The sequence below is a fragment of the Anguilla anguilla genome, chromosome 10 (assembly GCF_013347855.1).
Source record: "Anguilla anguilla isolate fAngAng1 chromosome 10, fAngAng1.pri, whole genome shotgun sequence".
Lineage (NCBI taxonomy): Eukaryota > Metazoa > Chordata > Actinopteri > Anguilliformes > Anguillidae > Anguilla > Anguilla anguilla.
This window is the reverse complement of record NC_049210.1, coordinates 46,531,510-46,557,375: the sequence shown is the minus strand read 5'-3', so window position 1 is coordinate 46,557,375 and position 25,866 is coordinate 46,531,510. Positions and strand designations below refer to the sequence as shown.

The 25,866-nt window shown below is 50.0% G+C and overlaps 1 protein-coding gene across 4 annotated transcripts in view; it reads left to right on the top strand.

Annotated features, from left to right (window-relative positions):
• The window catches only part of bmpr1ba (bone morphogenetic protein receptor, type IBa), a 102,942-nt gene that overhangs the window by 45,729 nt on the left and 31,347 nt on the right, over positions 1-25,866 (top strand). For all 4 annotated transcript variants that reach the window (XM_035380094.1, XM_035380093.1, XM_035380092.1 and 1 more), the window contains 2 exons: positions 5,810-5,885; positions 24,379-24,883. In XM_035380094.1, coding sequence (XP_035235985.1) covers positions 24,799-24,883 — 85 coding nt within the window. In that variant the 5' untranslated portion in view covers positions 5,810-5,885; positions 24,379-24,798. The remainder of the gene's footprint in view (positions 1-5,809; positions 5,886-24,378; positions 24,884-25,866) is intronic.

The window sequence follows — 25,866 nt, the reverse complement described above, 5'->3', positions numbered from 1 at the left end:
AAAGTATAACTGAAGTTAGCACAGACACCGCTGTATCTTCCTTTTTCCAGTGGAGTCGTGCTTTAGTTGGCACAGGAGAATGTCTCCACTTGAGGAATTTGCATTTCCATTTGGTTTAAGAGCTTGAGTGCGCTTTAGCCACAATCTGATTTTCGTTATCTTCCCATTTTGTCAACACAGTTCATTGCGAAGCTTTTTGATAAGTCATTTGAAGTTCTCCTCAGAATGTCTGTTATGTTTACCTGACATAAGCGGTGATTCCATCGTTTTAATCCCCTTTTTGTTCCCGAGCCTGAGTCCGCTGCGTCCGCTCGTGTGACGGTGTGAGGGCCTGGCTTCCATCCTGGCCAATCAGCACCGCGGATAGCGACGATATATCAGTCATCGGGGGGGCTATCAGCATAGCGGCGATTGACTGCCTTTGATGTCTGCGCCGTGCGCTTTACAGTTGCCGGGAGCGAGCAGGAGCAGAGCAGAGCAGAGCGGAGCAGGAGTGAGCAGGAGCAGAGCAGGAGTGAGCAGGAGCAGAGCAGGAGCAGAGCAGAGCAGAGCGGAGCAGGAGTGAGCAGGAGCAGAGCAGGGGTGAGCAGGAGCAGAGCAGGAGCAGAGCAGAGCAGAGCGGAGCAGGAGTGAGCAGGAGCAGAGCAGGAGTGAGCAGGAGCAGAGCAGGAGCAGAGCAGGAGCGAGCAGGAGCAGAGCAGGAGCAGAGCAGAGCAGAGCAGGAGCGAGCAGGAGCAGGAGCAGGAGCAGAGCAGGAGCAGGAGCAGGAGCAGAGCAGAGCAGTGCGCGAGGCTCGCGCTCCCCCCGCCATTAGCCGTGTAATAATCCGATAGCCATCTCCGGCCGTAATTGGACCGCGCGTTTCTGATGCGCGGGTTTATCTTATTGAGCCGCGCGGGTTTATCTTATTGAGCCGCGCGGGTTTATCTCATTGAGCCGCGCGGGTTTATCTTATTGAGCCGCGCGGGTTTATCTTATTGAGCCGCGCGGGTTTATCTTATTGAGCCGCGCGGCCGATAAACAGCGCATTGTTCGCGGGATTTGGCCTCTGTGCTCAGTTCTACTCGGCTGAAGGGCTTGCTGCGCTCGTCGTGGTGCAGGCGGGTTGATTCGGGACTGGAGATCGTTGGTCATCGGTTTTCTGTCTTGGAAAAGTGAATGAAAAAAAAAAAGTCACTGAATTGAGATGGATATAATTTCACGGACTTCCTCCTCTGTTAAAAAATACACAATATTGCTTTCTACCGTACATCTTTTGAAATGTAATTAGCATATCCCTGATGCTTTAGTGTCTATTCAAAGGAAATGTTAATCTATGATGAAATGAAATCCAGGAGGTGTACAGAGCCTTAAACGCTTTTTTAAAAGCATTTATTTATTGCAGATGATGTGCTTCATACCTTCAACTAAACAGTTTCCCCAGGGTTCACTGCACGTGCTCAAACCTTTTTTTGGGAAATTTTAAAACTAATTATTTGGCTGAAGTTTGACACACCTGCTCGAGGGAAGCATTTTGGCGATGGTATTCCGTTTCTCGGAGAAAGCCTTTAATATTTAACACCGGGAGATGTTCAGGGTGCAGACATGCTGATAGAACAGGAGGTGCTTTAATAGCATGTATGACCACATGCGTGTCAGCGGAAGGGGGGGGGGGGGGCATAATGGGTCTAATGCTTCTGTAATGAGTGACAGAACACTGGTTCAGAAGCTGCAACTTAAGCACTTCTTCTGCTCCTAATGGACGCCTTCAATCTTGTTTTGTCTTTGTTCTTTGACCATGCCAGCTAATCAGCACAACAGCACCAATTAGGTGTCTAAATACTGAATTTTGCTAATTGTTGTAATTCAAGGATAATCTGACAACCGATGCTTTGCAAAGGTGCTTAAAGTTGTTCTGTTGAAGAAACCAGGCATTTAACGTTAGGCAGTTAGCTTCATAAACATGATGTCGGCATAATAAAACTGACCATCTAACTTGTTTTTACTGGGGGTGAGGATGAGCCGGTAGGTCATTGATCAAGACTCCAGTTCCTGTCTTTTTCACATGATGTCATCAGAAAGAGAGAGAGAGAGGGCTAGCGTGGGGCTAATCTCGCTGACTCTGTGGCATATTTTTGACCAATAATAAGTCTGCAAGATACATGTATGGTTTTGCTACATGGCTATAGGCATCATGGTGGAAACACTTGATATCTTGTTTAAATTAGCAAGTCTATTTTCTCACAGTTATCTGTAATAGTTCTGGCATTTTCTATGGCTATGCTCATGACAAAGGGGGCGGGGGTGTATCAGAGCGCTGGGATTTTATATCTGCCGAGGGAAGAGGTTCAAAGGGACACCTGACGCCCCAAACAGCTGTACACTACGAGCCGGCCACAGTGACCATGTGACCGGGACGGATCGGACCGGATCGGACCGGATCGGACCGGAGCCAGCTGCTCAGAGCAAGCGACAGGCGGAGAGAGCGGTTACCGCGATCGCTGGAACAAGTGCTGCGCGGCGAATCCGAGAAGCTCGCCTTTCATTAAACAAAAGAAGGAAAGAAGAAAAAAAACTGAATTAGAAATTTCCAGATTGACCGTGGAGGTTGAGTGAATTTTGACAGCAGAAGCCCGAAATCCTTTCTGTGTTTCCCAAGGAAGAATTCCTGGCTCAAACCAGACGTGTGTGTGGTCAGAGATGGTTTTTAAACTCTGGTTTCGCTGATTTAAGAAACAAATAATTAAATTGTGCCTCACGCCCCACCTGTACTCCGTGTATGTGCAGAGCTATAATCATGTTATACACTGTTTATAACTGAAAAGACAGCACAGCAGACACTTTTATTGGAGATCTCATGTTGTTAGTGTACAGTGGTGAACCACAGACACTTTTTTTTTTAACAAGTGTCTGTGCTTCATCAACAAAACTTGTCAGTTAGCTTGGCTGAAAAAAGTGGTCTGTGGCAGTCTGCAAAATAATGCAGTCAGACCACGAAAACCTAGACAACTGCTTTCTTGGGACAAAGATTTGTGTAACGAATCTAACACTGTGGACAAACGCAGGGCTGGCGGCCTTGGCATGGATGTTTCCAAACCTGCTGATGATTAAGCCTCCCCCATGTCCGTGTGGAGGAGAGAGGAAAGAGGGACGCGCTGTTCTTCTCCTCCGTGTCCTCCGGCCCCCAGCCTGTGACCGTTCCCCCGTCCCCACGCAGACGACCCTCATCAGATAAGATTACGGCTAAACACAATTTCTCTGATCCGTTCACGATCCCCCCCCCCGTCCTCCCTGTGAAACGGTCCTTCCCCCCCCCACACACACACACACCGATCCCCCCCGTCCTCCCTGTGAAACGGTCCTTCCCCCCCCCACCCCCATCCTATAAAAATATTACTTATTTGAATGTCTCTTGTTGTAGTAGACGATGAAGAGTAGGGTTGCCAGGTTTTCAGCTTGGTCACCAGAGTGAGGGTCAGATCAGGAGGCCAGGCAGATGCACCCTCTCAAACCCCTCTTTTGGTCGGTCATGGGTGGTCCAAATTCCACTGGAGAAACTCAACACGGCTGTGTGTGTGTGTGTAGGTGGGTGGGAGGGTGTGTTTGTGACAGGCGTGGGTGGGTGTAATTATATCCTAAAAAAACTTTTAACACTTTGAAACAATATCGCCCCGTGTCTGTGCTAGTTATAGCTTGTGAACTGCAGATGAGATTAGCGTTAGAAAATGATGAAAGAGCAACAGGTGTTTGCGTGTGTGTGTGTGTGTGTGTGTGTGAGAGAGAGCGAGAAAGTGAGAGAGAGAGCTTGTGTGTGTGTATGTGTGTGTGTGTGTCTGTATGTGAGTGTGTGTGAGAGAGAGAGAGAGCTTGTGTGTGTATGTGTGTGAGAGAGAGAGAGCTTGTGTGTGTGTGTGTGCGTGTGTGTGTGTATGTGAGTGAGTGTGTGAGAGAGAGAGAGCTTGTGTGTGTATGTGTGTGAGAGAGAGAGAGCTTGTGTGTGTGTGTGTGCGTGTGTGTGTGTATGTGAGTGAGTGTGTGAGAGAGAGAGAGCTTGTGTGTGTATGTGTGTGAGAGAGAGAGAGCTTGTGTGTGTGTGTGTGCGTGTGTGTGTGTATGTGAGTGAGTGTGTGAGAGAGAGAGAGCTTGTGTGTGTGTGTGTGTGAGAGAGAGAGAGCTTGTGTGTGTATGTGTGTGAGAGAGAGAGAGCTTGTGTGTGTGTGTGTGCGTGTGTGTGAGTGAGTGTGTGAGAGAGAGAGAGCTTGTGTGTGTGTGTGTGTGTGTGTGCGTGTGTGTGTGTGAGTGAGTGTGTGAGAGAGAGAGAGATTGTGTGTGTGTGTGTGTGTGTGTGTGTGTGTGTGTGTGCTGTGTCTCTTAATCCAGGGAGACCTCAGCGTCGCTGGGAGATGAGACTGAGAGCTGAGGCCTGAATGATCAGACAGGAGAGGATGCTGTGAGCAGCACAGAGCAGCGCTGGGCTCCGTCTGCCCGCTCCAGTCTGTAATTTCTCATTTCATTTGCCAGGTGTGGTGCTACATTCTGTTCCAGTCACAACAGGAAATTCAATTTTCTGCCGTTTTGCCTTTAAACAGAACACCGCTCTTTCTCCGCATCTGAGTCTCCGTTTGAGTCAGACCCTTGACTTTGGGACGTGCTCTTATTTGTGCGCTCTTGTTTCTGAGTGAATGGGGATGGGTGTAGCGCTTAGCACGACCCACAACTCTGCTGTGGGAACCTGGAAACATGCAAGTATGAGCTGACAACCCAACACACCTTTATCAGAGGTACATGAGATCACCATGGCGATGCCACTAGAAGTGACACGCACACAGGCGCACACACGCACACACACACACACACACACACACACACACACACGCACACACACGCACGCACACACGCACACACACACACACACACACACACACACACACACACACATCCCCTCCTCCTGGCACACGTCCACACAGACAGGCACAAGAGGCGTTCTTAGGAACACAAGTGGCTGTTCCCTGGGAGACGCGCTCCCCGTGTTCAGAGCTGCCAAGTGATTGAAGGCACTTAGGTTTCATACAGGGGGGGTGTGGCCTGGGGGTCAGAGGTCAGCGCTTCTCTGGGAGTGAGTGACGTCTCAGTGATTCACCGTGTTCCACAGCAGGCACAGCTGTGTGCAGAAGTGTGGCTGCGTGAGGTTGCGTTCGTGCGGGGGGGGGGGTGTGTTTCCATGTCCTCCGATTCTGCTTGGCCGGCAGATGTGTGTGTGTGCGTGTGTGCGTGTTTTCCCGTCAGGTTACCTCATCAGGTCTTCCCCGATAAATCTTGCGGTCATAGCAACAAAGAGACGTTCGAACCCAAACACCAGCGGCACACCATTCCTGTCCTGTGTGCAACTGATTTTCTTTTCCAGTCAGCTTTGACTCTCATGTTCTCTATCAAATTTACGTTTTGCAGTTTCAGGAACTCCTACGCAGTCCTGCAAGTCAATATTAATAATGCTGTGAGCCACGGCTGGTCCTCTGAACCAGCTGTAGTGAGGCAGGGAGGAGAAACGTTCAGTTCAGGGAAGTCACGCTCTCTGGAGTAGCAGCTCAGAGCGTAGCATCACTGTGGAGGGTGGGGAAATCGGACAGTGAATACAGTCTAAGACCGTGTTACTCCAATCACTGCTGGTTTTCCACCCTCCCTTTACCTGGGCGTCAGGTGTGAATGCAGTCTGGCCAATCAGGAGCACTGATTGTTCAGTTGATTACCTGGGGGAAAAGAAAACCCGGTCCGGATTTGGACTCACTCAACTCATCTCCCCCCCCCCCCCTCTCTCTCTCTCTCTCTGTAGAAGGCTATGCTACCAGTTTTCTGTCCCCTGTCGGCAGCTGAAGGTGTGGACCTTGCGGCGAGAGAGTAACCCCAAGGTAAGCGGCTCATCGTGCACTCAGGCCTGGGTGGGGGGGTGGGTAGGGGGCGGGGTGGAGTGTGGATGTGGGGGGGGGGGCGGCTGTAAGGGGTAGAAGTTAACCCATCCTGCTAACACAAGGCTCACCATCTCAGGTTTTTCAAACGGAATGTTCTGTTTTCTAATAATTTGTACAGCTCTGGTTTGTGGTCCCTGAGGAATTCTGGGAAGAAAGTTACTGGTATTTTGGACACCCCCCCCCCCCCAATTCGTGTGCTGACCTGACACACTCCTTTCCTCTGTACTGCTTCAGTGTTCGTATGGAAAATAAGCAGCATTTAAATACTTCTGTTTCCATTCCCTCTGTTTTTCCTTCTTCTCTTTTCTTGAGGATTATTTTTTTCTCTCTCTCAGAGAATTGAATTTACTGCCGGACAGAACAGGTAGTAAAACTCCCTTCAGATACTGAAGGCCCTGGTGTTTCTGTGAACACATGGTGAGTGTCATAAATCCCAGAGGCTGCACCAGTAAAGTTTAATTGGATGGCTTTAAAACACACCGTTAATTAACCCTGGGATGGCACAGACAGTTTTATTCGGACAAATTGGACTTTTGGCCTGGTTTTACAAAAGTGACAGAGAGCCTGTTTTCCGTGCTGATAGAAGGGAAGTTTTATGTCCAGTGGAATAGATGAGACCAGCACACTTTAAAAGGCTTTTAAATGTTAAGCCTTTTTCATTATTATTATTTTGACATTAGTGCTAGTGCTGCAATTCATTTCTGTGGGTAGGTTGCTCTGACTCCAAATTTAGTGCACAGAATTATGACTAAATTTGGTGTCATAGTAACCCATCATTTAATGAGACACTTTTTTTCTAAAATTATTAATTCTGTTATTATTTTACCATGTCTAGTATGATATGAGGACACTTAAGGTTCCATCTTAGCTCCAGTAGTTTTCTCTCAGTGAAAGCTGTGAAATTGTAGGGGATTGTTTGATTAGCTGAAAAGATTACTATAGGCACACAAATACAGAACTACTTTCAAAAAGTGTAATGCAGAAAATTACACCATACTGTTTAAATATCAATAGCAATAGAGATGTAAACCATTACGGTATGTAATGTGTTAAAGTAATATGCATAAGTAGATTCTTGTATAGCATAAAAACTGCACTTTTAATACAGGGTTGCAGTTACTGCGGGGCTGTAATTATGATTCAAGCAGAGTAAAGCATATTGTAGTCCACAAAAACAAATCAATGACATCCCATAATACCCTAAAGCTAAGCAATAAGTCCACAACCAATGTGCGGCAGTGAATGAACAGAGTGGGCGTCTTCGATCACCTGAAGCCCACGGGTTCAGTGTTAAACAGTGAGAGCTGATTGGCGGTTCAGTGTTAAACAGTGAGAGCTGAATGGCGGTTCAGTGTTAAACAGTGAGAGCTGATTGGCGGTTCAGTGTTAAACAGTGAGAGCTGATTGGCGGTTCAGTGTTAAACAGTGAGAGCTGAATGGCGGTTCAGTGTTAAACAGTGAGAGCTGAATGGCGGTTCGGTGTTAAACAGTGAGAGCTGGATGGCGGTTCAGTGTTAAACAGTGAGAGCTGAATGGCGGTTCAGCGTTAAACAGTGAGAGCTGAATGGCGGTTCAGCGTTAAACAGTGAGAGCTGAATGTCGGGTTATCTCTGATCCGCTCGGGGAAAGATACGGAGCGTAATCCATAACGCTTCAGATCTGCAAGCGTAGCCCGCCCCCGGAGCGACCAGCGCACGGGAGATTGGGCGAGGGCGAGCTCCGATGACTCTGCTTCGCTGGCCTATAACGTCCAGAGCGCAGAGACACGCCCTCTGTGCCCCACGCCATGTTCTGTCTCCCGGTGCGTCTCAGGACTTCGCTAACAGCTCTCAAACAGGAAGCAAAAACAGTAAGGGAAGCTGTTAACTGAGAGATTTATTTACTTTACTTTTTTTGAATTTGAGAGAGAGAGTGTGTGTGTGTGTGTGTGTGTGTGTGGGATAGGGAAACAGAGTGAGAGAAAGAGAGAGAGGGAAACAGAGTGTGTGTGTGAGCGAGAGAGGGAGGGAGAGAGTGAAACAGAGTGAGAGAGAGAGAGAGAGAAACAGTATCTCTGAGAGAGAGGTCAAAGGTTGTTGTCCGGGTGTAGGTTGTTCTTGTGTGTCCTCCCACCCAACAGACCCTCCCTTTTGTGTGTGGGCCTGTTCCCTGACTGGGACGGGGGGTGGCCTGTCCCCTGAATGGGATGGGGGGGTGGCCGAGGTGAGGCGGGTGAAGCGAAACTGGTGTTTTCTGGCGAACGGATGACACCGAACCCTAAATCCTGACAGAGGAGCCGGTGGGAGAGAGCAAACTGAGAAACCTGGACCGGGGGCCGAGGTTTTCGGGCCCCGGGGGGGCCTGTCAGGGAGCAGCCGGGCCTGCGGGTCCCCACAGTGGGGGCACTGTGTTTGGGAGCTGAGGCGCGGCCAGTGACCCCCGCGGTGACCCCCACACCTGCTCCGGGACCCGAATTCAGCTCCCCCATTGTCCCAGCAGGCTGCACGCAGGATAGTCTTTCTTTCTCCGTCTCTCACTCTTTCCTGTTTTTATTCTTCTTCTCTTTCCTCTTTCACTCCTTTTTTTTTGTCCCCACCGAGACCACCGTGTGGTTGAATAAAGAAGCAGTATTGCGTGATTCCTCCTGACAGGCGGTGGCAAACTGCCGTCTGTGATTGCGACTGGTTTTTGTGGAAATGCGATAGCTCTAACGGTTACCGTCGCCGACTGAATCTCTGTGTTTTTCTTCCTCTGTTTATTTATCTCCTTGGCGCTCCTGAACGAATCCCCTCGCACTGTATGTCTTTGAAACCCTCGTCCTCAGGGGTCAAAGGTCATGGCTTTATGCAGGCAGGTGCGCTGAAAGGTTGTTCTCAGGTGGCCCGTACAGGGTTAGGGTTAGGGTTAGGGTTAGGGTTAGGGTTAGGGTTAGGGTTAGGGTTAGGGTTAGGCTTTATGCAGGCAGGTGCGCTGAAAGGTTGTTCTCAGGTGGCCCGTGCAGGGTTAGGGTTAGGGTTAGGGTTAGGGTTAGGGTTAGGGTTAGGGTTAGGGTTAGGGTTAGGGTTAGGGTTAGGGTTAGGGTTAGGGTTAGGGTTAGGGTTAGGCTTTATGCGAGACAGGTGCGCTGAAAGGTTGGGTTAGGGTTAGGGTTAGGGTTAGGGTTAGGGTTAGGGTTAGGGTTAGGGTTAGGCTTTATGCAGACAGGTGCGCTGAAAGGCTGTTCTCAGGTGGCCCGTACAGGGTTAGGGTTAGGGTTAGGGTTAGGCTTTATGCGAGACAGGTGCGCTGAAAGGTTGGGTTAGGGTTAGGGTTAGGGTTAGGCTTTATGCGAGACAGGTGCGCTGAAAGGTTGGGTTAGGGTTAGGGTTAGGGTTAGGGTTAGGGTTAGGCTTTATGCAGGCAGGTGCGCTGAAAGGCTGTTCTCAGGTGGCCCGTACAGGGTTCTGCTATGCTCTCGGTCCGTTTGTCGCTTTCTCCTGCACTTCCACCTATTTCCTCTAGAGGGTGCGACAGGAAACAAGACACGTATAAGCACTGAATGGTTAATACACTGTGGGGACTTCAGAAAGAGTAGGATCACTTTCTCTGTCTCTCTCTCTCTCTGTATCTCACTCATTCACTCTCTCTCTTATTTCTCACCAGAACACAGTCAATAGTTCCTCTTAAGGAGAGGGCAGCAGTTCACATACAGTCAGATAGATCAAGTCTCCTGCCTTGATCGTTGCTGACAGACCAAACTAACATTCTGTCCCCTCACCACAGATTGAAAAAAGGCTGCGAACTGACGTAAATAACTGGATTCATACGTCCATCGCTGAAGATAAACGTACGCGCTGTATCCTAAAAAACAAATTTCGTATTCGGAAATCTGAACGCCGTTAGACTTGGGGTTTGACTGGAATGCCAGATGCTATCTATTTAAAAGCTCTGATTTACATGCAGAAATGGTCACAGATAGTCTGGTACGCATCCACAGCTGCGGTGCGGGATTGACGTGTTCTGAGTGGATTCAGTCTGCAGTCCTGTCTGCAGTGAGCTTGCGCTGCGTCTCCTGTGGAGCGGTCTTGCACACGCTCACAACACATCAGTCACGTTAATGAGGTCCGTGTTCAGAACGGCATCGTACTGTAAACAGCCCTCCCTGTTTAACGGGCGTTACGGCACCATTAGAGCTCACAGAACCTCGGACCCGATACTTTCAGAACCTCGGACCCGATACATTCAGAACCTCGGACCCGATACATTCAGAACCTCGGACCCGATACTTTCAGAACCTCGGACCCGATACTTTCCCTCCCTTTCAGTCGCTGTGTTTTTTTTTATCCACCTCCCTGGCAAGAGTTAACCAAACTGAGCGACGTGGTTTCAGACAGACCCACAATGTTGGTGGGGCGGCCGTTGTATGAATGGTTATTCTTTCGCTGTACTCTCTCTCTCTCTCTCTCTCTCTCATGCCCTCTCTCTCTCCCCCCATTGCTATCTCTCTGCCTTTTTTTCTTCTCCTTTTCTTTTCTCATTTCATTATTCCCCTTGTCTTCCGTCTGGATGTGCTGGTAATTGGCACCTCCTTTTTTGGGGTTTTTTGTTTGGGCTCTTAATTGGCGCGGGGGGCAGGTGGCGCCGGGCTGTTGTGATAATCCTCGTTAGCGCTGTCTGTGTAATCTCTGTGTTTACGCAGCGTGAACGCAGACGCGAGTGCATGAACTCCTGACGCTGCGCCCCGCCGCGCCGCTCACCCGTGGTGAACCCCGACACCCCCCCGTACCCCCCTCCGCACCCCCCGAGCCCCCTCCCACCCCCCCAGCGCTCCACCTCGCCCCTGTTATTGTTCGAAGTGTCATGGCCGACCTTCGCTCCGTCTCGCGCGGGCTGCCAGGGCGTCTGGACGTGCGAAAGCTGGAAGGAGGGAGCGCGTTTCTGTCTGAGCGAGCGAGGGAGGGAGGGAGGGAGGGAGGGAGCGCGTTTCTGTCTGAGCAAGCGAGGGAGGGAGGGAGGGAGGGAGGGAGCGCGGTTCTGTCTGAGCGAGCGAGGGAGGGAGGGAGGGAGGGAGGGAGGGAGCGCGTTTCTGTCTGAGCAAGCGAGGGAGGGAGGGAGGGAGGGAGGGAGCGCGTTTCTGTCTGAGCGAGCGAGGGAGGGAGGGAGGGAGGGAGGGAGGGAGCGCGTTTCTGTCTGAGCGAGCGAGGGAGGGAGGGAGGGAGGGAGGGAGGGAGCGCGTTTCTGTCTGAGCGAGCGAGGGAGGGAGGGAGGGAGGAGGGAGGAGGGGAACGGGCGGAGGAGGAGAGAGAGAAAGGGGGCGACGCGTTGGTGGAAGTGGTGACAGTGCGGTCATTCGGAGAGGGGGATGTTAGTCGGAGTGTCGGACAAGTGGGGGTGGGGGGGGGGGGGGTGAAGGGGTCTTTTATGTCTCGGTTAATATTCACAGTTAGACTTGTTCCTTCTTGTCCATGATGAACACAGTAAAGAGCACAATAGAACCTGTCCTTCCATAAATATACATCACTAGTATTCACGTCCCTTAGTAAACACATAGCACTACTTCTTATGTCCCTATATAAACACAGCACCATTGCTTACTGCCCATATACTATAAACACACAATTATTGCTTGTATCCATATGTAAATACTGTACTACTGCCTATATCCTATATAAACACAGCACTATTGCTTATACCCCATATAAGCACAGCCCAATTGCTTATATCCCTATGCAAACAGAACTAGTGCTTATTTCCATATGTAAACATGGCAGTACTGCTTCTGCCGTTTTGTAAACACAGTGGTACTGGTCTGTTACTTGGTGTGGGTGGTGTGTGTGGTGTGTGTGTGTGTGTGTGGTGTGTGTGTGTGCGTGTGTGTGTGTGTGCGTGTGCGTGTGTACGTGTGTGTGTGTGTGTGTGTGTGTGTGTGATGTGTCTGTGCGTCTGTCAGATCACCCTTTTGCCACCTTTTGGTAATGCGCTTCCTTTTGGTCAGAGGCAAATGTATTCTTTCTTTTTCCATTTGTGTTCAAAAGCTGAGCCCCTAGTGTGAACATAATGAAGGGAATTGTTATAATGGGGCGGGGGGGGATGGGGGGGTGGAATTTGAGGAGAGGTGCTGAGGGTGCCCCTCGCTTGGCAGAGACCGCAGCAGCAGTGTGTGAAGATGCCCCCGAATCCACCCACAACCCATCCCCCACCCGCCCCCCCGCCCCACCAGCCCCCTGCCCGTGGGTGTCAGAATCAGGGCTGTGTGTCCGGTCTAATGCGCCCAAGCAGGTGTGGGGGTCACTGAGGGTTTGTAGGTCAGTGTGTGACCCCTGGTGTCAGGCCCACACTGCCTTAATTACACCCCCGGTTACCCGTGCCCATCAAAATTCTCTCTCTCTCTCTCTCTCTCTCTCTCCCTCTCTCTCTCTCTCACTCTTTCTCCCCCTCTCACCCTCCTTCTCTCTGAAGTCTTTTTCTCTTTATCGTACACACAGACCCACAAAACACACACACGTACACACACAGACGCACACACACACACAGGTCTCTACAAAGCAGCAGCACTGTGGAACAATCTCTCTGTCTAAAGTACAGCAAGCGCTTGTCCTACAAGTGTGCAGCCACCTGTAGTCCTGTACTCCTGTAGTCCTGTACTCCTGTAGTCCTGTAGTCCTGTACTCCTGTAGTCCTGTAGTCCTGTAGTCCTGTAGTCCTGTACTCCTGTAGTCCTGTAGTCCTGTAGTCCTGTAGTCCATTTCAACGCAAGATCTGTAGTTTGATGTGCTTGATGGCAGTGTGGGGTTAAAACTGGGGCCTGAAGTGAGAGGGTAATTTTGCTTAGTTTGCGATGTCACACCCTGGTTTTCTGCCACAGGTTGGACTGGGGGAAGGGGGTTGGGGGGGAAGGTGAGGGGGGCGGGGGGCTCAAGCGTCGCTGATTCTCTGACGATATTGTTTCCCTGTCGAGTGGAACAGCGGAGTCTTTGTCCGAGAGTTGAGGTCTCTGCACATTTTCAGACGGGAGGCTCGGTGTGAGCCTGTAGCTGCAGACCCGGTCGGTGCCGTCGCCAGCCGAATAAACGTGTCCGCTTTACCGCGAACGCCAGGCCGCAAACGCCCCCCCCCCGCCCCCCCCCCGCCCCCCCCCCCCCACCGCCACACTCCCCTCACACCTCCGTCCGTCTGGCTTGCGGCCGCGCGCGGTGTTGGGGTTGCCCGCGGCGATTGTAAAGAGACAATATCGCTACTCACCGCTCGTGATTTTTTTACGATTTTGGAGAGACTCTGAGATTAGGGCCAGAGTGATTTTACTGTGGTTATCGTTCCCTCTGCTGTTATTACTACTTATTTTGTTACTTTTTCATTGGGTGTCGTGTTTTGTATTCGCTGTAGTTATGCGTCACTTTTCTCCTCAGTACTCGGAGAGGACTCCTTCGCTGTGGGCTCAGTCTGCCGCAGCGTCTGATTTGATTGATTAAGGGCCTGTGTTTCAGCAGCCTGTTGCACTGCTCTCACCAAGGAGATTCAGACGGGAAAACACAACTAATGAAGATTGAGAGCAATGATGAAATATCCAACTTTCCACAGAAACATTCTCATTTTTTAAAATTTCAGCCAAAACTCGGGTACACGCACGAGTAGCAGACTTTCTCTCCAGGAAATTTTTTTAATTCATTTTTATTTTCTGTCCTAAAAACGGAGTTTTCAGTAAGAGTGGGCACCAGCAACAACAACAACAACAAATAATAAAACGGCGGTGCGATGACCTGGCACAGCTCCCGGGCCCAAACGAGGCGCCCCTCCTCCCGTTAGCCGGGTTCCAGGGAGCGTTTGGGCCAGTGAGCGGGGGCGGCGGGGAGGAGGAGAAAACGCTGTGCTTGTTTTGGCCGGCGACAGGCGGCCATCTTGGCGGGGGAAACTCTCTCAGCGCTTTCTTTAGGGCTCTTCTGCGCCTCAGGGCCTGGGCAGAATCACACTTTTACATTTTTATTAGTTTGTCTTCCCTGTTTTTTTTTTTCGCTGGTTGGTTTCCACGGCTGGGATGGTGGTCCTGACACCTGAGCAGCAGGTGTGTCTGTCGCCCCCACGCTTTAACGAGGCTCTGTTTGAATGTCCAGTGGACTGAGCACGGCCTGTTGAGCAGAATATAACCCTTACATTACTGGGTTTGGCTCCACTGGCCCATAACGTCAGTCATGGGTTGGGACGCTGCACCCTCAGACTGAACGCAGGGACACAGCTGCTCAACCCGTCTCAGGCCAGACTGCATTAACACAGTAAAATGTCCAGTGCTAATTCAACTCTGACAGTGTCAGTTCAACTCTGACAGTGTTAATTAAACTCTTAACAGGTAGCATTTGGTCCCACTCTGGAATGTGGGCTAGGCTCGCAGGAAGAAGAGCTGGAGGAAGACCTTTCATATCCAGGATTTTTTCCACAGTGCTTTTCCAACACCAGTCTCAAAGTCTGTTGATGTAAAACAGAACTGTGCTGATATGAAATGGTTTAAAAACAACAGCTTCTGGGCGATGTGGCCCAATGTCAGAATGCTATGAAAACAAACAATAAAATCTGAGTCATCTTGGCTCAAGTTTAGATCTAGTTGCAGATTTTCATTTTGCCTGCAGAGTCTGCAGTCGCCTGTTTGGTTTTGCGCTGCAGACGGCACACCGAGTCTCTGTCAAGTCTATGGGGGCGACATAGCTCAGGACGTAAGAACGGTTGTCTGGCAGTCGGAGGGTTGCCGGTTCGATCCCCGCTCTGGGCGTGTCGAAGTGTCCCTGAGCAAGACACCTAACCCCTAACTGCTCTGGTGAGTGAGAGGCATCAATTGTAAAGTGCTTTGGATAAAAGCGCTATATAAATGCAGTCCATTTACCATTTACCATAAAAACACCCACTCAATAGAGGGCTAACCGAGTTAGCCTAGTGTTTTAGAAGCTGCAGCTTGTTAGCTACAAAACAAAACAAAAAAAACAACAACAATATCTGTTTAGCAGTATGCTAAACTAGACAGCGGCTTTGCGACACAAGTTTTATTTGTTGTGTAATGGTTTTCACACTTGTTTATTTTTCAGGTCCTGCCCTTAAGGGAGTATGTACATAGTGCTGGCACATGTCATATATTAGAATATTTTGCAGTAGGTTGCTGAATACGCATCATACACTGTTATTACTGGTGCTGCTTAGCAGTGCCGAGTGTTTTTGGTGTTATTTGTGTGGTACTTGATTTTGGCCGCTTATTTTTGTCTTGGAGTTGGAGTTACTATAGCGATGCTTGTCTCGTGTGCGAGAATGCGAGCTGGACCAAGATTGTGTGGGTGTTACTTTTACTTTTATTTGGTGGTTTTTTTTTTTTTTTCTTGCAGCATTTGAATTTTTATATTCATATGAGGCGACTCCCACACACTGGCAGTTGCAACTTTTTATGTTAATTGTTGCCATGACTTCAGTGTCACGACTTTAAAGACTTTGAAATCAAAACATTGGCAAATATTTAGAATAGGAATAAAATATGATATTTCACATGTATCTGTGTATCACATCTGCAGTTAACCTTACCACACCTGCAAATGTACCTCTAAATTATTATTTTAGATGTTTCAAAGAAGTTTAGTCTTCTGTATTTGCGCTATTATATACGATAGACATAATACTTGCAGGCAGAGGATTTTAGCGGATGTTAAATGGGGTGACATTGCTTTGACTGGGGCGTCTCTTAAGCTGTTAAAAGCTCTCTGACCTGTTAACCTCCACATCAGCAGGGCCTTCCATCAGAGACGGGCGCTTCCCCGCGGCCCAACTCCGGAATGTCTCTCAACACCACGCTTGTTTGTTTTCTCAGTCTTTTTTTTTTTTTTTTTTTGAAAAAAAAGAGAAAATAAATTTGAATCCCAGCCCCTTAGGATTTCAGAGCCTCTGACAGCGAGGAAGGGGATGAGTAAAAATCGGAATTTTCATCCTCTATCCTCTTCCTCCTCTTGCTTTTCCTTCAGGCTTTAGCACCAGGCCATTCAAACTGTAAAGCAAATAAACAGGTAGAGAGAGAGAAAAAAAATCATTTTTCTGTGGGTGCCTTCTGCTGGGCTGGATGCTTTGTTCTTTCGGGGGAAGCTATGAAAACATTGAGGGCTTTTTTGTTCATTAACCCCCATTTTCGTAAACCCCGGGATCCCTGCACCCCCCCCCCCCCCACCCCCACCCCCTACTCACCGTGTCCTGAGCTCATGTCAGAAGGGGGGATTATCTTGAACCCCTCCAAAAAGAGAAAAGGAGAAAAGCTTCTTCTTTTTAGCTTTTCTCTTTGGTAGCCCCTGTAGGGCAGACTTCAGGAATGCGATCACAGGGGAAAGATTTGGCCTCAGAAGAAAAGGTGGAGATCTCGCCCCGTATGGGCTCTGCTGGGCTCTACAGGGCTCTGTATCGGTCTTTCTTTCCTAATCTCGCCCCGTATGGGCTGTGCTGGGCTCTGTTTCTTTCCTACCTTCTTTAAAACGCATCAGTTTTTTTGCTTGTTTTGTTTTTGCCATAGTTCATTGGAGTTGAGTTCAGGTGAAAGGTCAATCTGTTACAAATGGGAACTGGGGGGCAGGCTCCCCCCCCCGACTATGCTGCACACCGCTGCCCCCCACCCCCCCCTCCCCCAACCCCCATCCCCACAAGCCCTCACAGCAGCACTCTCTCACATGCATGAAAACCGGATCCCCAAATTAAAACATTTATTTGGGGTTTCACTCGCTATTGGCTTGTCATGCTGTTTACGCATCAAAAATGGCCACACACAGCAGACTTTATAAGACTCGCATCTTAAACGATAGCACGTGTGCTCACACTCTTTACACCGGATAAAAATATTTTATATTTCCAGTAGTTGTGTTTGGAATAGTTCAGACTTGGCTATTAATCACATTGTTAATTATACTCTGTGACTGTTTATTTGCCACTAGTGAGAAAAGCTTGCTAGCTTGCAGCTGTCGCCTCGATTTTCTGTCTTCTGTAGTAGCCCTATAACAATATGTGGCAAGGATTAGGGATTAGTTTTAGCTCAACAAGAATGATTAAAATATAGATCAGAGATATCAAAAACCCCTGTGACCGTATGACAGCCCATGTTATAGCTATTCAGCAACAGGGCATGCAAGATATTAAAAATGTATTACTGTTGTTTATTTTCACCCAGCTAGCCTGGCTAATGGCAGCCCACTGAGTGAAAAGTGTAAATTTCTGCACTGTGCTGTTTTAGCAGCTGCTGGCAAGTCACCAAATGTGATTGTTTGACTCTTTTTTTTTTGCGGAGTGGAGTTAATGCTTTTTGCGTTGCCGATGCACGCCTCATCGTGTGTCGTATGTACTTCTCTGGCCCATCCCCAGAAATGTGTGAGGAGGTCTCTCGCACCTCGGGGGGGGGGGGGGGGTCAGCTGGCCCAGGTGACCGGCCCGGCGACAGGTGCCTTCACACGAGACGCGCCGTAAACGACGAAAACAGGGCAGCTGCTCGCCCCGTCCGCCTCCCTGTCGCTGCCGACGGGCGAGACAAAATGTCCCCCTAAAGTGTGAGCTTAATCTGTGTTTATCTCACTGGACCATGTGCTACTTCTGCTGCTTTCTCTGGGAATATTTAGGGGGTTTCTTGTAACTTTGTGGAAAACATTTTTTGATTATATATATATTCTTTTGGGTACAGAAAAAGATATGGAGTATAATGGCCTACAGTTTTTGGTTTAAATAACGTCCTGTATAACATGCAGGATATTCCTTAAATCAAGAATTATATTTTGACCATGTCAATTGATTAAATTAATTATACCCTTTGGAGAAAAGAGTCACTAACAACACTACAGCAGCTTGAAGGTCCATTTTTATCCAGTTACACAACATTCTTAATAGCTTTGCTGACTCTTTACACACATGGTATCTTCAGCTCGTAAAACAGTGTAATGTTTAAAACACACTGTCTTTGGTCTTCTGGGTGTATATCCTTTGAAAAGGAGATTAAAGTCACAAAGAGCATCGAGCTCAAGCACTTGAGCATTTGTTTTAGTAATTAACTGCGGAGGCATTGTTTGCCTGTGCCGGAGTACTCTTAGTGTTTAAATGCCGTTGTAGCCCAATTTCATGCCGGTTCATGCTAATTTCAGGTCTATTCATCCTGACTGACGAACTGCAATCTTGGGCAGGCCTCTGGATACACATTATTGGTTAGACGTCAGTCGCACACATTTTATTTAAAACTTTTCGGTATTATTTGTGATATATTTAACAGCTGAAACTTTGTTATTGTGTTCAGTTTGATGATGCAACACTAGTTGCGCATGGTAGAGACTTTAATTTTCACTCCGAAAATGATAAAATACTCAAAAAGAAAATTTAAATGAACCTATTAAAGTTGCTTGGTGTCCTTATGTACAGGTAATTATTGTTGCCCAACTAGTGAGAATCTTAACGGTGGATGACAACCTGAGAAGTCAACAGCCGCAAGAATTTTACTGAGAGTAAAACTTTCCTATATGAAAGAACGAAAGAAAGGAACAAAGAAAGACAAGCCAAAGATAGAATCAGTCTTTTCTTGGCTGTAGTAAATCCCAGCTCCCCCTTCCAGTGCTGTGTTCAGTATTATTTTTGGTGTGTGCTTCACCACCAATTTCTCCACTCCGGTTGCCTTCCAGTTTGGTCAATAGTGTCTTTGCACCCCCCCAAATCCCCCCCCCCACCCTCTCCAACATATTTTCCCTGCCGTAGGACCGATCTTAGTTTGATTAATGTCACGTCGCTAAGAAATTTCTATTTTAACACGGTAGGAATCCATTACAAATCCCAGAGAAACCCACAGACCCAACCAAAAAAAAAAAAAAAACTGTACGCGATCTGCAGTTTATGTCACGGACACTCAGTGTGAAATTTGCAAGCAACCGTAAACGGGTTATGGGGAGGCCAACTTTTGATCTTTGGGGAAGCATCAGTGTGGTTTGGGGACATTTCTTTATTTCAATGAAAAGGAAGTGGGTTTGGGGGGGGGGGTTGTGGCGATAACTTGCGGGGCTACAGAGCTGTCGTGCTGCCACCCCCCACTCCCGCACCCCCAGCTGGCTGGCTGGCTGAAATTTCCCAGCAGGCATTGGGAGCTCGGGTCACTGGAGCTGAAGGAAAGGCAGAGTAAACGAGCTGAATGGAGGGGGATTCACCAGGATTACTGTAAACTGCCCGTCGGTTTAGAGACAAACTCAGAGAACTGCTCTGTGATTGGGCGTCCTTGCCTCAGGCCTTGATTGTAGGTCTTTCTGGCATTGACCAATGGAAGCAGAGCTTTAAAGTGGAAATGAAACGGTGGCACTAGATGCCCTGATAGATTGGATTGGACAGAGACGACGATGTCACAGCTCCACGGTGAGATGAAGATGCTGGAGGTGACATCATCGTTCTGTAGGGGATGATGTCACAGGCCTGTGTGCGGAGATGAGAGTGTTGTCACGGTTCTTGGGGGCTCTGCCCTGGATGGGGGGGTGGGGGGGGGGGTCGGGTGTCGTGGTTACCGCGGCGAGGCTTTGAGCACTAAGCTGGGGAAAAGCCTTGCAGGTTTCACAGTGCCAGATCAGTGTTTATGTGGCACGCATTCCTCCTTGGCTCCGGGTAATTTTATCATCTTCTCTGCTACCCCCCCCCCCACCCCCCCACTACCGCACCCCTTCTGCTGCACCCCCCTTTGATTTGTGATTGTGATGTGACCCGCATTGTTTTCAGTTAAATTTCAATGCAGAGTTAAAAAAAAAAAAATGTAAAAAAAGGAGAACTGCTTTCCAGCAGAAGCATGGTCTGTTTGCTTCACTGGAAGAAACCTTCTCTGATCAAAGTCTCTGACAAAAACTGCCTGAGAAAACTCACATCAAGCACATGTCTGGCAATATATCACATCATTTATTCAGTTTTTGTGACAATTTCCCTTTTACAAGCTTCCTCATCCAGCATGGCTTGCATTCTTTTTTTTTTAGATGTCTCAGTCATTTCGCTTTAATCTTACAAACAGCCATCCTGCACATCTTAGGACACGTTGATGCAGCTGAATGTTCCGGAAGCTCCTGGCTGCAGGTACCCAGCGAAAGGGGCACAGACTCCCCACGCGGGTAACGTTCCTGTAAGCAGCGGCCTCGCGGTTGCTAACGGCTACTCTGAGGACCTCCTTTTTCGCGACGGGAACTTTTTGAGGGGGGAAATGGAGGCTCTCGAAAAAAACGAGCTGCAGGAGCTGGAGAGAGGCAGTGGGCAGCCTGGATGTTCGTTAAGCCAGCTCCGAGACAAAAGCCTGCTCCCCCCCGCTCCTTCCCCCCGAGCAGCGCCCCCACCCGCCCCCCCCGTCCCCCACCCCCCCCACCCCCGCCTTTTGTGGGCCTTTCAGCCGCTCGCCGTCACGCTGGGGGCTTGATGGATGCCCCCGGACTTCAGAGGGACTGAGCGAGCCGCGGCGGTTAGCTTCGCGCGCCTAGCACACCAGCGCCGGAACGAGGTCGCCGCCCCCCATCGCCCCCCATCGCCCCCCATCGCCCCCCCCATCGCCCTCGAGCGCCCCCGATCGCCCCTAATCCAGCCAGGAGAGTAAATCAGTGCTGACAGTCACACCGCCAAAGTGAGAACACAAATCAGCGCACCTCCCCCCCCTCCCCCCCCCCCCCCCCCCCCACACCGACAGAGCTGTACCCCCCCCCCCCACACCGAGAGAGCCGTACCCCCCCCCACACCGACAGAGCTGTACCCCCCCCCCCCCAACACCGACAGAGCTGTACTCCACCCCCCACACACCGACAGAGCTGTACTCCACCCCCCTGCATACATATACACACACACACACACCCCCCTACACACACACACACTCACACTCGCACACACACACCCTCACACACATACACACACACCCACGCACACACATTCACATACACGCATGCACACACACGCGCGGACACACACACACACACACACACACACTGCCGCTCCACCTGGCTCGGGTGAAAGAGAATCTTGTCGCCATTTGTGGAGGCTTTTGGTGCCAGTACGTGCCTGGAATTGCACTTGTTGAGCGAAGAGGGAGAGAACATCATGGAGGGTGGGGGGGCCGGGGTGGGGGGGTGGATGGGGGGTTGTGGGCACAGCAGGGCGTGGAGCTGGTGAAGGGGGGTGGTGTGGGGGATGAAGAGAGGAGGGCAGGATTGTTTATTTGTAACAGAGTGGTTTTCCTCTTCAGTGGGAGGCTTGCGAGAGGGTGTCTATTGTTAGCCGCTAATAATCAACGGGCCAGAGTATGAGAAAGTGGATACAAAGTGCTGGTGTGATAGAGAGAGAGGGGGGGAGAGAAAGAGAGAGAGAGAGGGGGAGATAGAGAGAGAGGGGAGAGAGAGAAAGAGAGAGGGGGGGAGAGAAAGAGAGAGAGAGAGGGGGAGATAGAGAGAGAGGGGGGAGAGAGAGAGAGGGGGAGATAGAGAGAGAGGGGGGAGAGAGAGAGAGAGGGGGGAGAGAGAAAGAGAGAGAGAGAGGGAGAGAGAGAGAGAGGGAGAGAGAGGGAGAGAGAGAGAGAGGGAGAGAGAGAGAGAGAGGGGATAATAAAAGGAGTCTATTGAGTGTTTGTTTTTTTTCTTTCTTTTGTGTGTGACTTTTGTTGTTAATTCTTTGTCAGCCCTCCCCTGTCATTAACACTGCAGTTTATTGCAGACCAACGGTCACAAGATCGCGGTTTCGCCCGTCGCGGTTTCTGTGTCAAAATCTGTTCAAAATCGCCCTGCTACTTTCCGTTGTTGTCATCAGGACTGTGGGTACAACCGCCTCCATCTGCTACCATCCACTCCACATTTAGGACATATTTTTACACGATTTATGCTCAATATATGTGGGCTCTGATCTGGGCTGTTCAACATTTTAATTGTTGAGTTTAGTTTACTGGCATCCGGTTAGCTGCCACCAGGTCATCTCTACCTTCTGAATAATAAGTATTTATTAAAGTTTCATCACTGGAAGGGTGACCTGAGGTCATCTAAACACGCGATTAAAACCCATCAGCGCGAGCTTTGTCTCTACCAGACCTGGGTCAAATACATATGTGTTTATGGATTCAAATACTTTTCTGTGCTCTGTTGATCTTGCCTGGTGTAATTGGGCCCGCCGAATATGAAGGGCGGGGTTTGCACTTTTTCAGAGTATTTCATTGGTTCCAGTACACCAGACAGGATCAGTAAAGTGTACAAAACTAGTTGAATCCAAAACAAATATGTATTTGACCCAGATCTGGTCTCTACCCGAGCACTGCTCCCTTGTGAAGGTCTGGCTCTCTCGCTTCACCAGCCTGTGGTGGTTTGGGAAGAGGAGGGAGAAAATCTACCGTGTTTCTCTCGTTTTTTCTTCCTCTAGTTTTTTTGGCGATGGGTTTGCGATGGTGACCTTTTCTTTTTATGTTTTTCTTTCTTTAATAATTATTTCTTGGCCGCATTGAACGCGGGCTATCTGCCCCACATGGGTGGGGTCAGGCGTCAGTGGTAACGGTAGCGCCCTGACGTTCTCGAAAAGCCCCCCCCCCGTGCTCGGAACGCCTTCGATCCAGCAGAACGGCGGGGAAAAGGGAAATGGCCCATTACAGCGTTTCACTCAATTTATTTATAATTTTAAAGGGTTTTGGCAGACTTGATGTAATCTCTGTAATAGCTCAGTTAATCGGCTTAACTCGTAACCCATTAAAGAAAAAGAAGAAAAAAAAGAAAGGAAAAGAAAGGAGGGGAAAGAAAAAAAAGAATCTTTCCTCCGCGGAGCTGCTGGTACCGAGCAGACCGTCGCTTTGCGTTCAGCGCAGAAAGGGGGTTTGAGCGGTCATGTGACCCGGGCGGGGCGTGGGGATTGGGGGTTGAGGTGTGAGCGCCCCGCTGGGGGAGAGGTGTTGTCCTGGGCGCGCTCTCCTTCCCCTAGCTGCACCGTGATGACCCGCGGTCCTGGCGTGGGTCGTCACGGCGACGGGGGGGGGGGGGGGGAAGCCGTATAATCTCACCGCCCCAGGCCTACGGGCCTGCACTTCCTGTAAGCCTGTTACAGTGTCGGACTGTAGCCCCGTCCAGCTTGTCTTAATGTGTTTCTCTCTCGTTCTTCCTTTTCATTATTTTAGCATTAGCTGCATATTAGCTGTATAAATCCCTCTCTGGCTTTAGAGCTCTTCATCATGTGTACTGTAGGCCGTATAAGAGCGTCTTTGAAAATAATTTATTCTCTGCCTTGAAACGCCAAAGGGAATCATGCTCTTTGTCAACAACTGGAAGTGTATTAATGGGTTGCTACATATAAATCTATTAACAGTTTTTATTACTGTTTAAACATATTTTTACTTTTTAACATATTTCCTGTAGACGTGTCTTCTGCTATGGATATTAAACTTTATTATACTTAAAAAAATTCTGCTTCAGTTTAATCAGTGGTGAATGCAATATGGATGAGCGTGGAGCTCTGTACAGGTAAAACCTGGGCATTATGACGGTGTGTCTTGCTGTAAGACTCGATGTTGTGACGTGTCCGATGCTGAGCTCTGTGTTTGAGCAGCAGAGACGGTGCAGATGATCAGTGCTGGCCCTGGAGCCCAGAGCTCACCAGGCCGTGTCTGAAAGCCCGTGGCCGTGGAGTTCGCGTGTTGGCTTAATAAATTACGCAATGAGAGGCTTGGGTGAACCCCGAAGGGGGGGGGGGGGGGGGGGTAACGGGGGGGAGGGGGGGGTCAGCTTTCTGGGGCTGTGGCCGCAGAACAGGGTCGGCCCCTCAGAGAGCTTTCCCAACAGGAATTATCCGGAATCCCAAACACCCCCCCTCCACCATATGGGGAGAACGCGGAGCGAGAGAAAGTCCCATTTGCTTGAGAATTTCATTCGTTTTTTTCCCCCCCTGCCCCCCCCCCCCCGCCCCCCCCCATTCACCCTCCTGCTTCTACTGTTCCCTCAGACGCGAAAGAATTCCCCAGCCCGTGTGTTTACTCCATGTTTGGAGGACGATAATGGCACCTCCCCTCCCCTCCTTTAACCCCTGCTGCCCCCCCCACCCCACACATACCCCACCCCCTCCTCGCACAGTTTTTGCCCTCTCTCCCAGCCCCCTCTCTTGCCCCCCCCCCCCGCCTCTGCCCTCCTTTCTTTGGGAAACAGAAGCCGCTGGATGGTGTGAGAGTGGCGGAGTGGCGGCAGCGTCTGGTGGCGGGGGTCCAGGGGAGGGGGGGGCCGGGCAGGGGGGGGGGGGGGGGCGGGGGGGTGGGGGTCCTGGGAGGGCTTCAGGGATCAGCGGCTTCTTTGTTGCTTTAAACACAAGGTGTCCGCGGAGAGGGGGCCGGGCAGAGTGTGTGAGAGAGAGCATGCCAGTAACTCCCTCCCTCCCTCTCTGTCCCTCTCTCTCTCTCTCTCTCTCCCTCCCTCCCTCTCTGTCCCTCTCTCTCTCTCTCTCCCTCCCACCCCCTCTCTCTCCCTCTCTCTCTCTCCTCTCGCAGCTGGGCCGTTAGAGAGAAGCAGTGTTGATAGCGGACGGCAGGCTTCAGGCTCCACGGCGTGGAGTTTCTCACTCGACCAGAGAGGAGCCTCCCTCTCCCCCAGCAGCGCGCGGACACACACACACACACACACACACACACACGCTCGCACACACACACGCACGGACGCGAGCACGGACGGGCTCGCTCGCACGCACCAGAGGCCCTGAGCCCTGGACACACACACACACACACACACACACGCACACACACACGCTCGCACACACACACGCACGGACGCGAGCACGGACGGGCTCGCTCGCACGCACCAGAGGCCCTGAGCCCTGGACACACACACACACACACGCGCACGCACACACACCGGCGGCCCTGGGGATTCTCCTGGCCACGAGTGCGGCTCACTGACAGGGCCGGAGGAAGATGACGCTGCCGTCGCCGCGGCGATGCCTGGGCTGGATGTCTCTGCTGCTGTTCGGGCTGACGTCTCTGAGCCCCGAAACCGAGGGTGAGTAACCCGGCGTCCCCCCGAGAGGGGAGCGCCCTCCGCCCGCCCGCCTGCTCGCTGTGTGTCGCCCCCACGCTCCCCGGGAGCCCCCTCACTTTTTAAAAGATTATTTCTTTCTTTGAGAGGCTTCTGACTGTCCTCTTTAGCCCAGTTTACTGCAGCAGGTTGAGCGCTGTCTCTGCAGCCGTTTTTAAAGTGAGGAGCGGGGGGTAGTTCGGGGCTATTTTTTGCCCCCCGTGATATTTACGCTCTCTGGAACCTGTCAGGGTCTCTGCGGGGTTTGAGCATGTGAGCCTGCGGGTGTGCGGCAGCGAAGCGGACGGGCGCTCGTCCTGCGCGGCTGACTCCCTCTGTCCGCACCTCACTGAAATAACTGTCCCTAACGGCTCAAAATGACAGTTGAAGAAATTTGAATTTTAAACGCAGTAACTGTACTTTACCAAGATTTGAAAGTTTGTAGCGAACCAAGTGTGTTTTCACTCTTATTTCTCTGTAATATTTTGCCAGCGTTCCAGTTTTGTATTCTATGAAAGAATCCCGCTACTGCTAGACCAATGGTAGACAAAACGGGTGATACAGGACTATTGTTGTAAACCGTAAATATATGGATTTATGTGCCTCCAAAGATTTGTAAGAAATTTGAATTCTGAATGTGTTTATATGTGTTAATCTGAAATATTTGGTTGAACATTAACTTGTTAAATTTGTGTTTAAAGCAGTTCATGCGAGTAAATTTTGATGTTTTACATTGTTTTGAGCTACTTTGTGTTAATTAGTGGTGGGTTTGTTGTATTAGTTTGAACTCAGTTTTTGCTAGCTGGGATTTAACATTTTCAGCGGGTTTGTGTTTATGATTTATATTGTTTGAACCGAGTTGTTCTGGTTGCGGTTTAATTGTACACGTTGTTTTGACTCCGTTTGTGCTTGTTGTGATTTTACTGTGACTGTGCAGTTTTCACATATTGTTTCGATTCGCCCTGCGT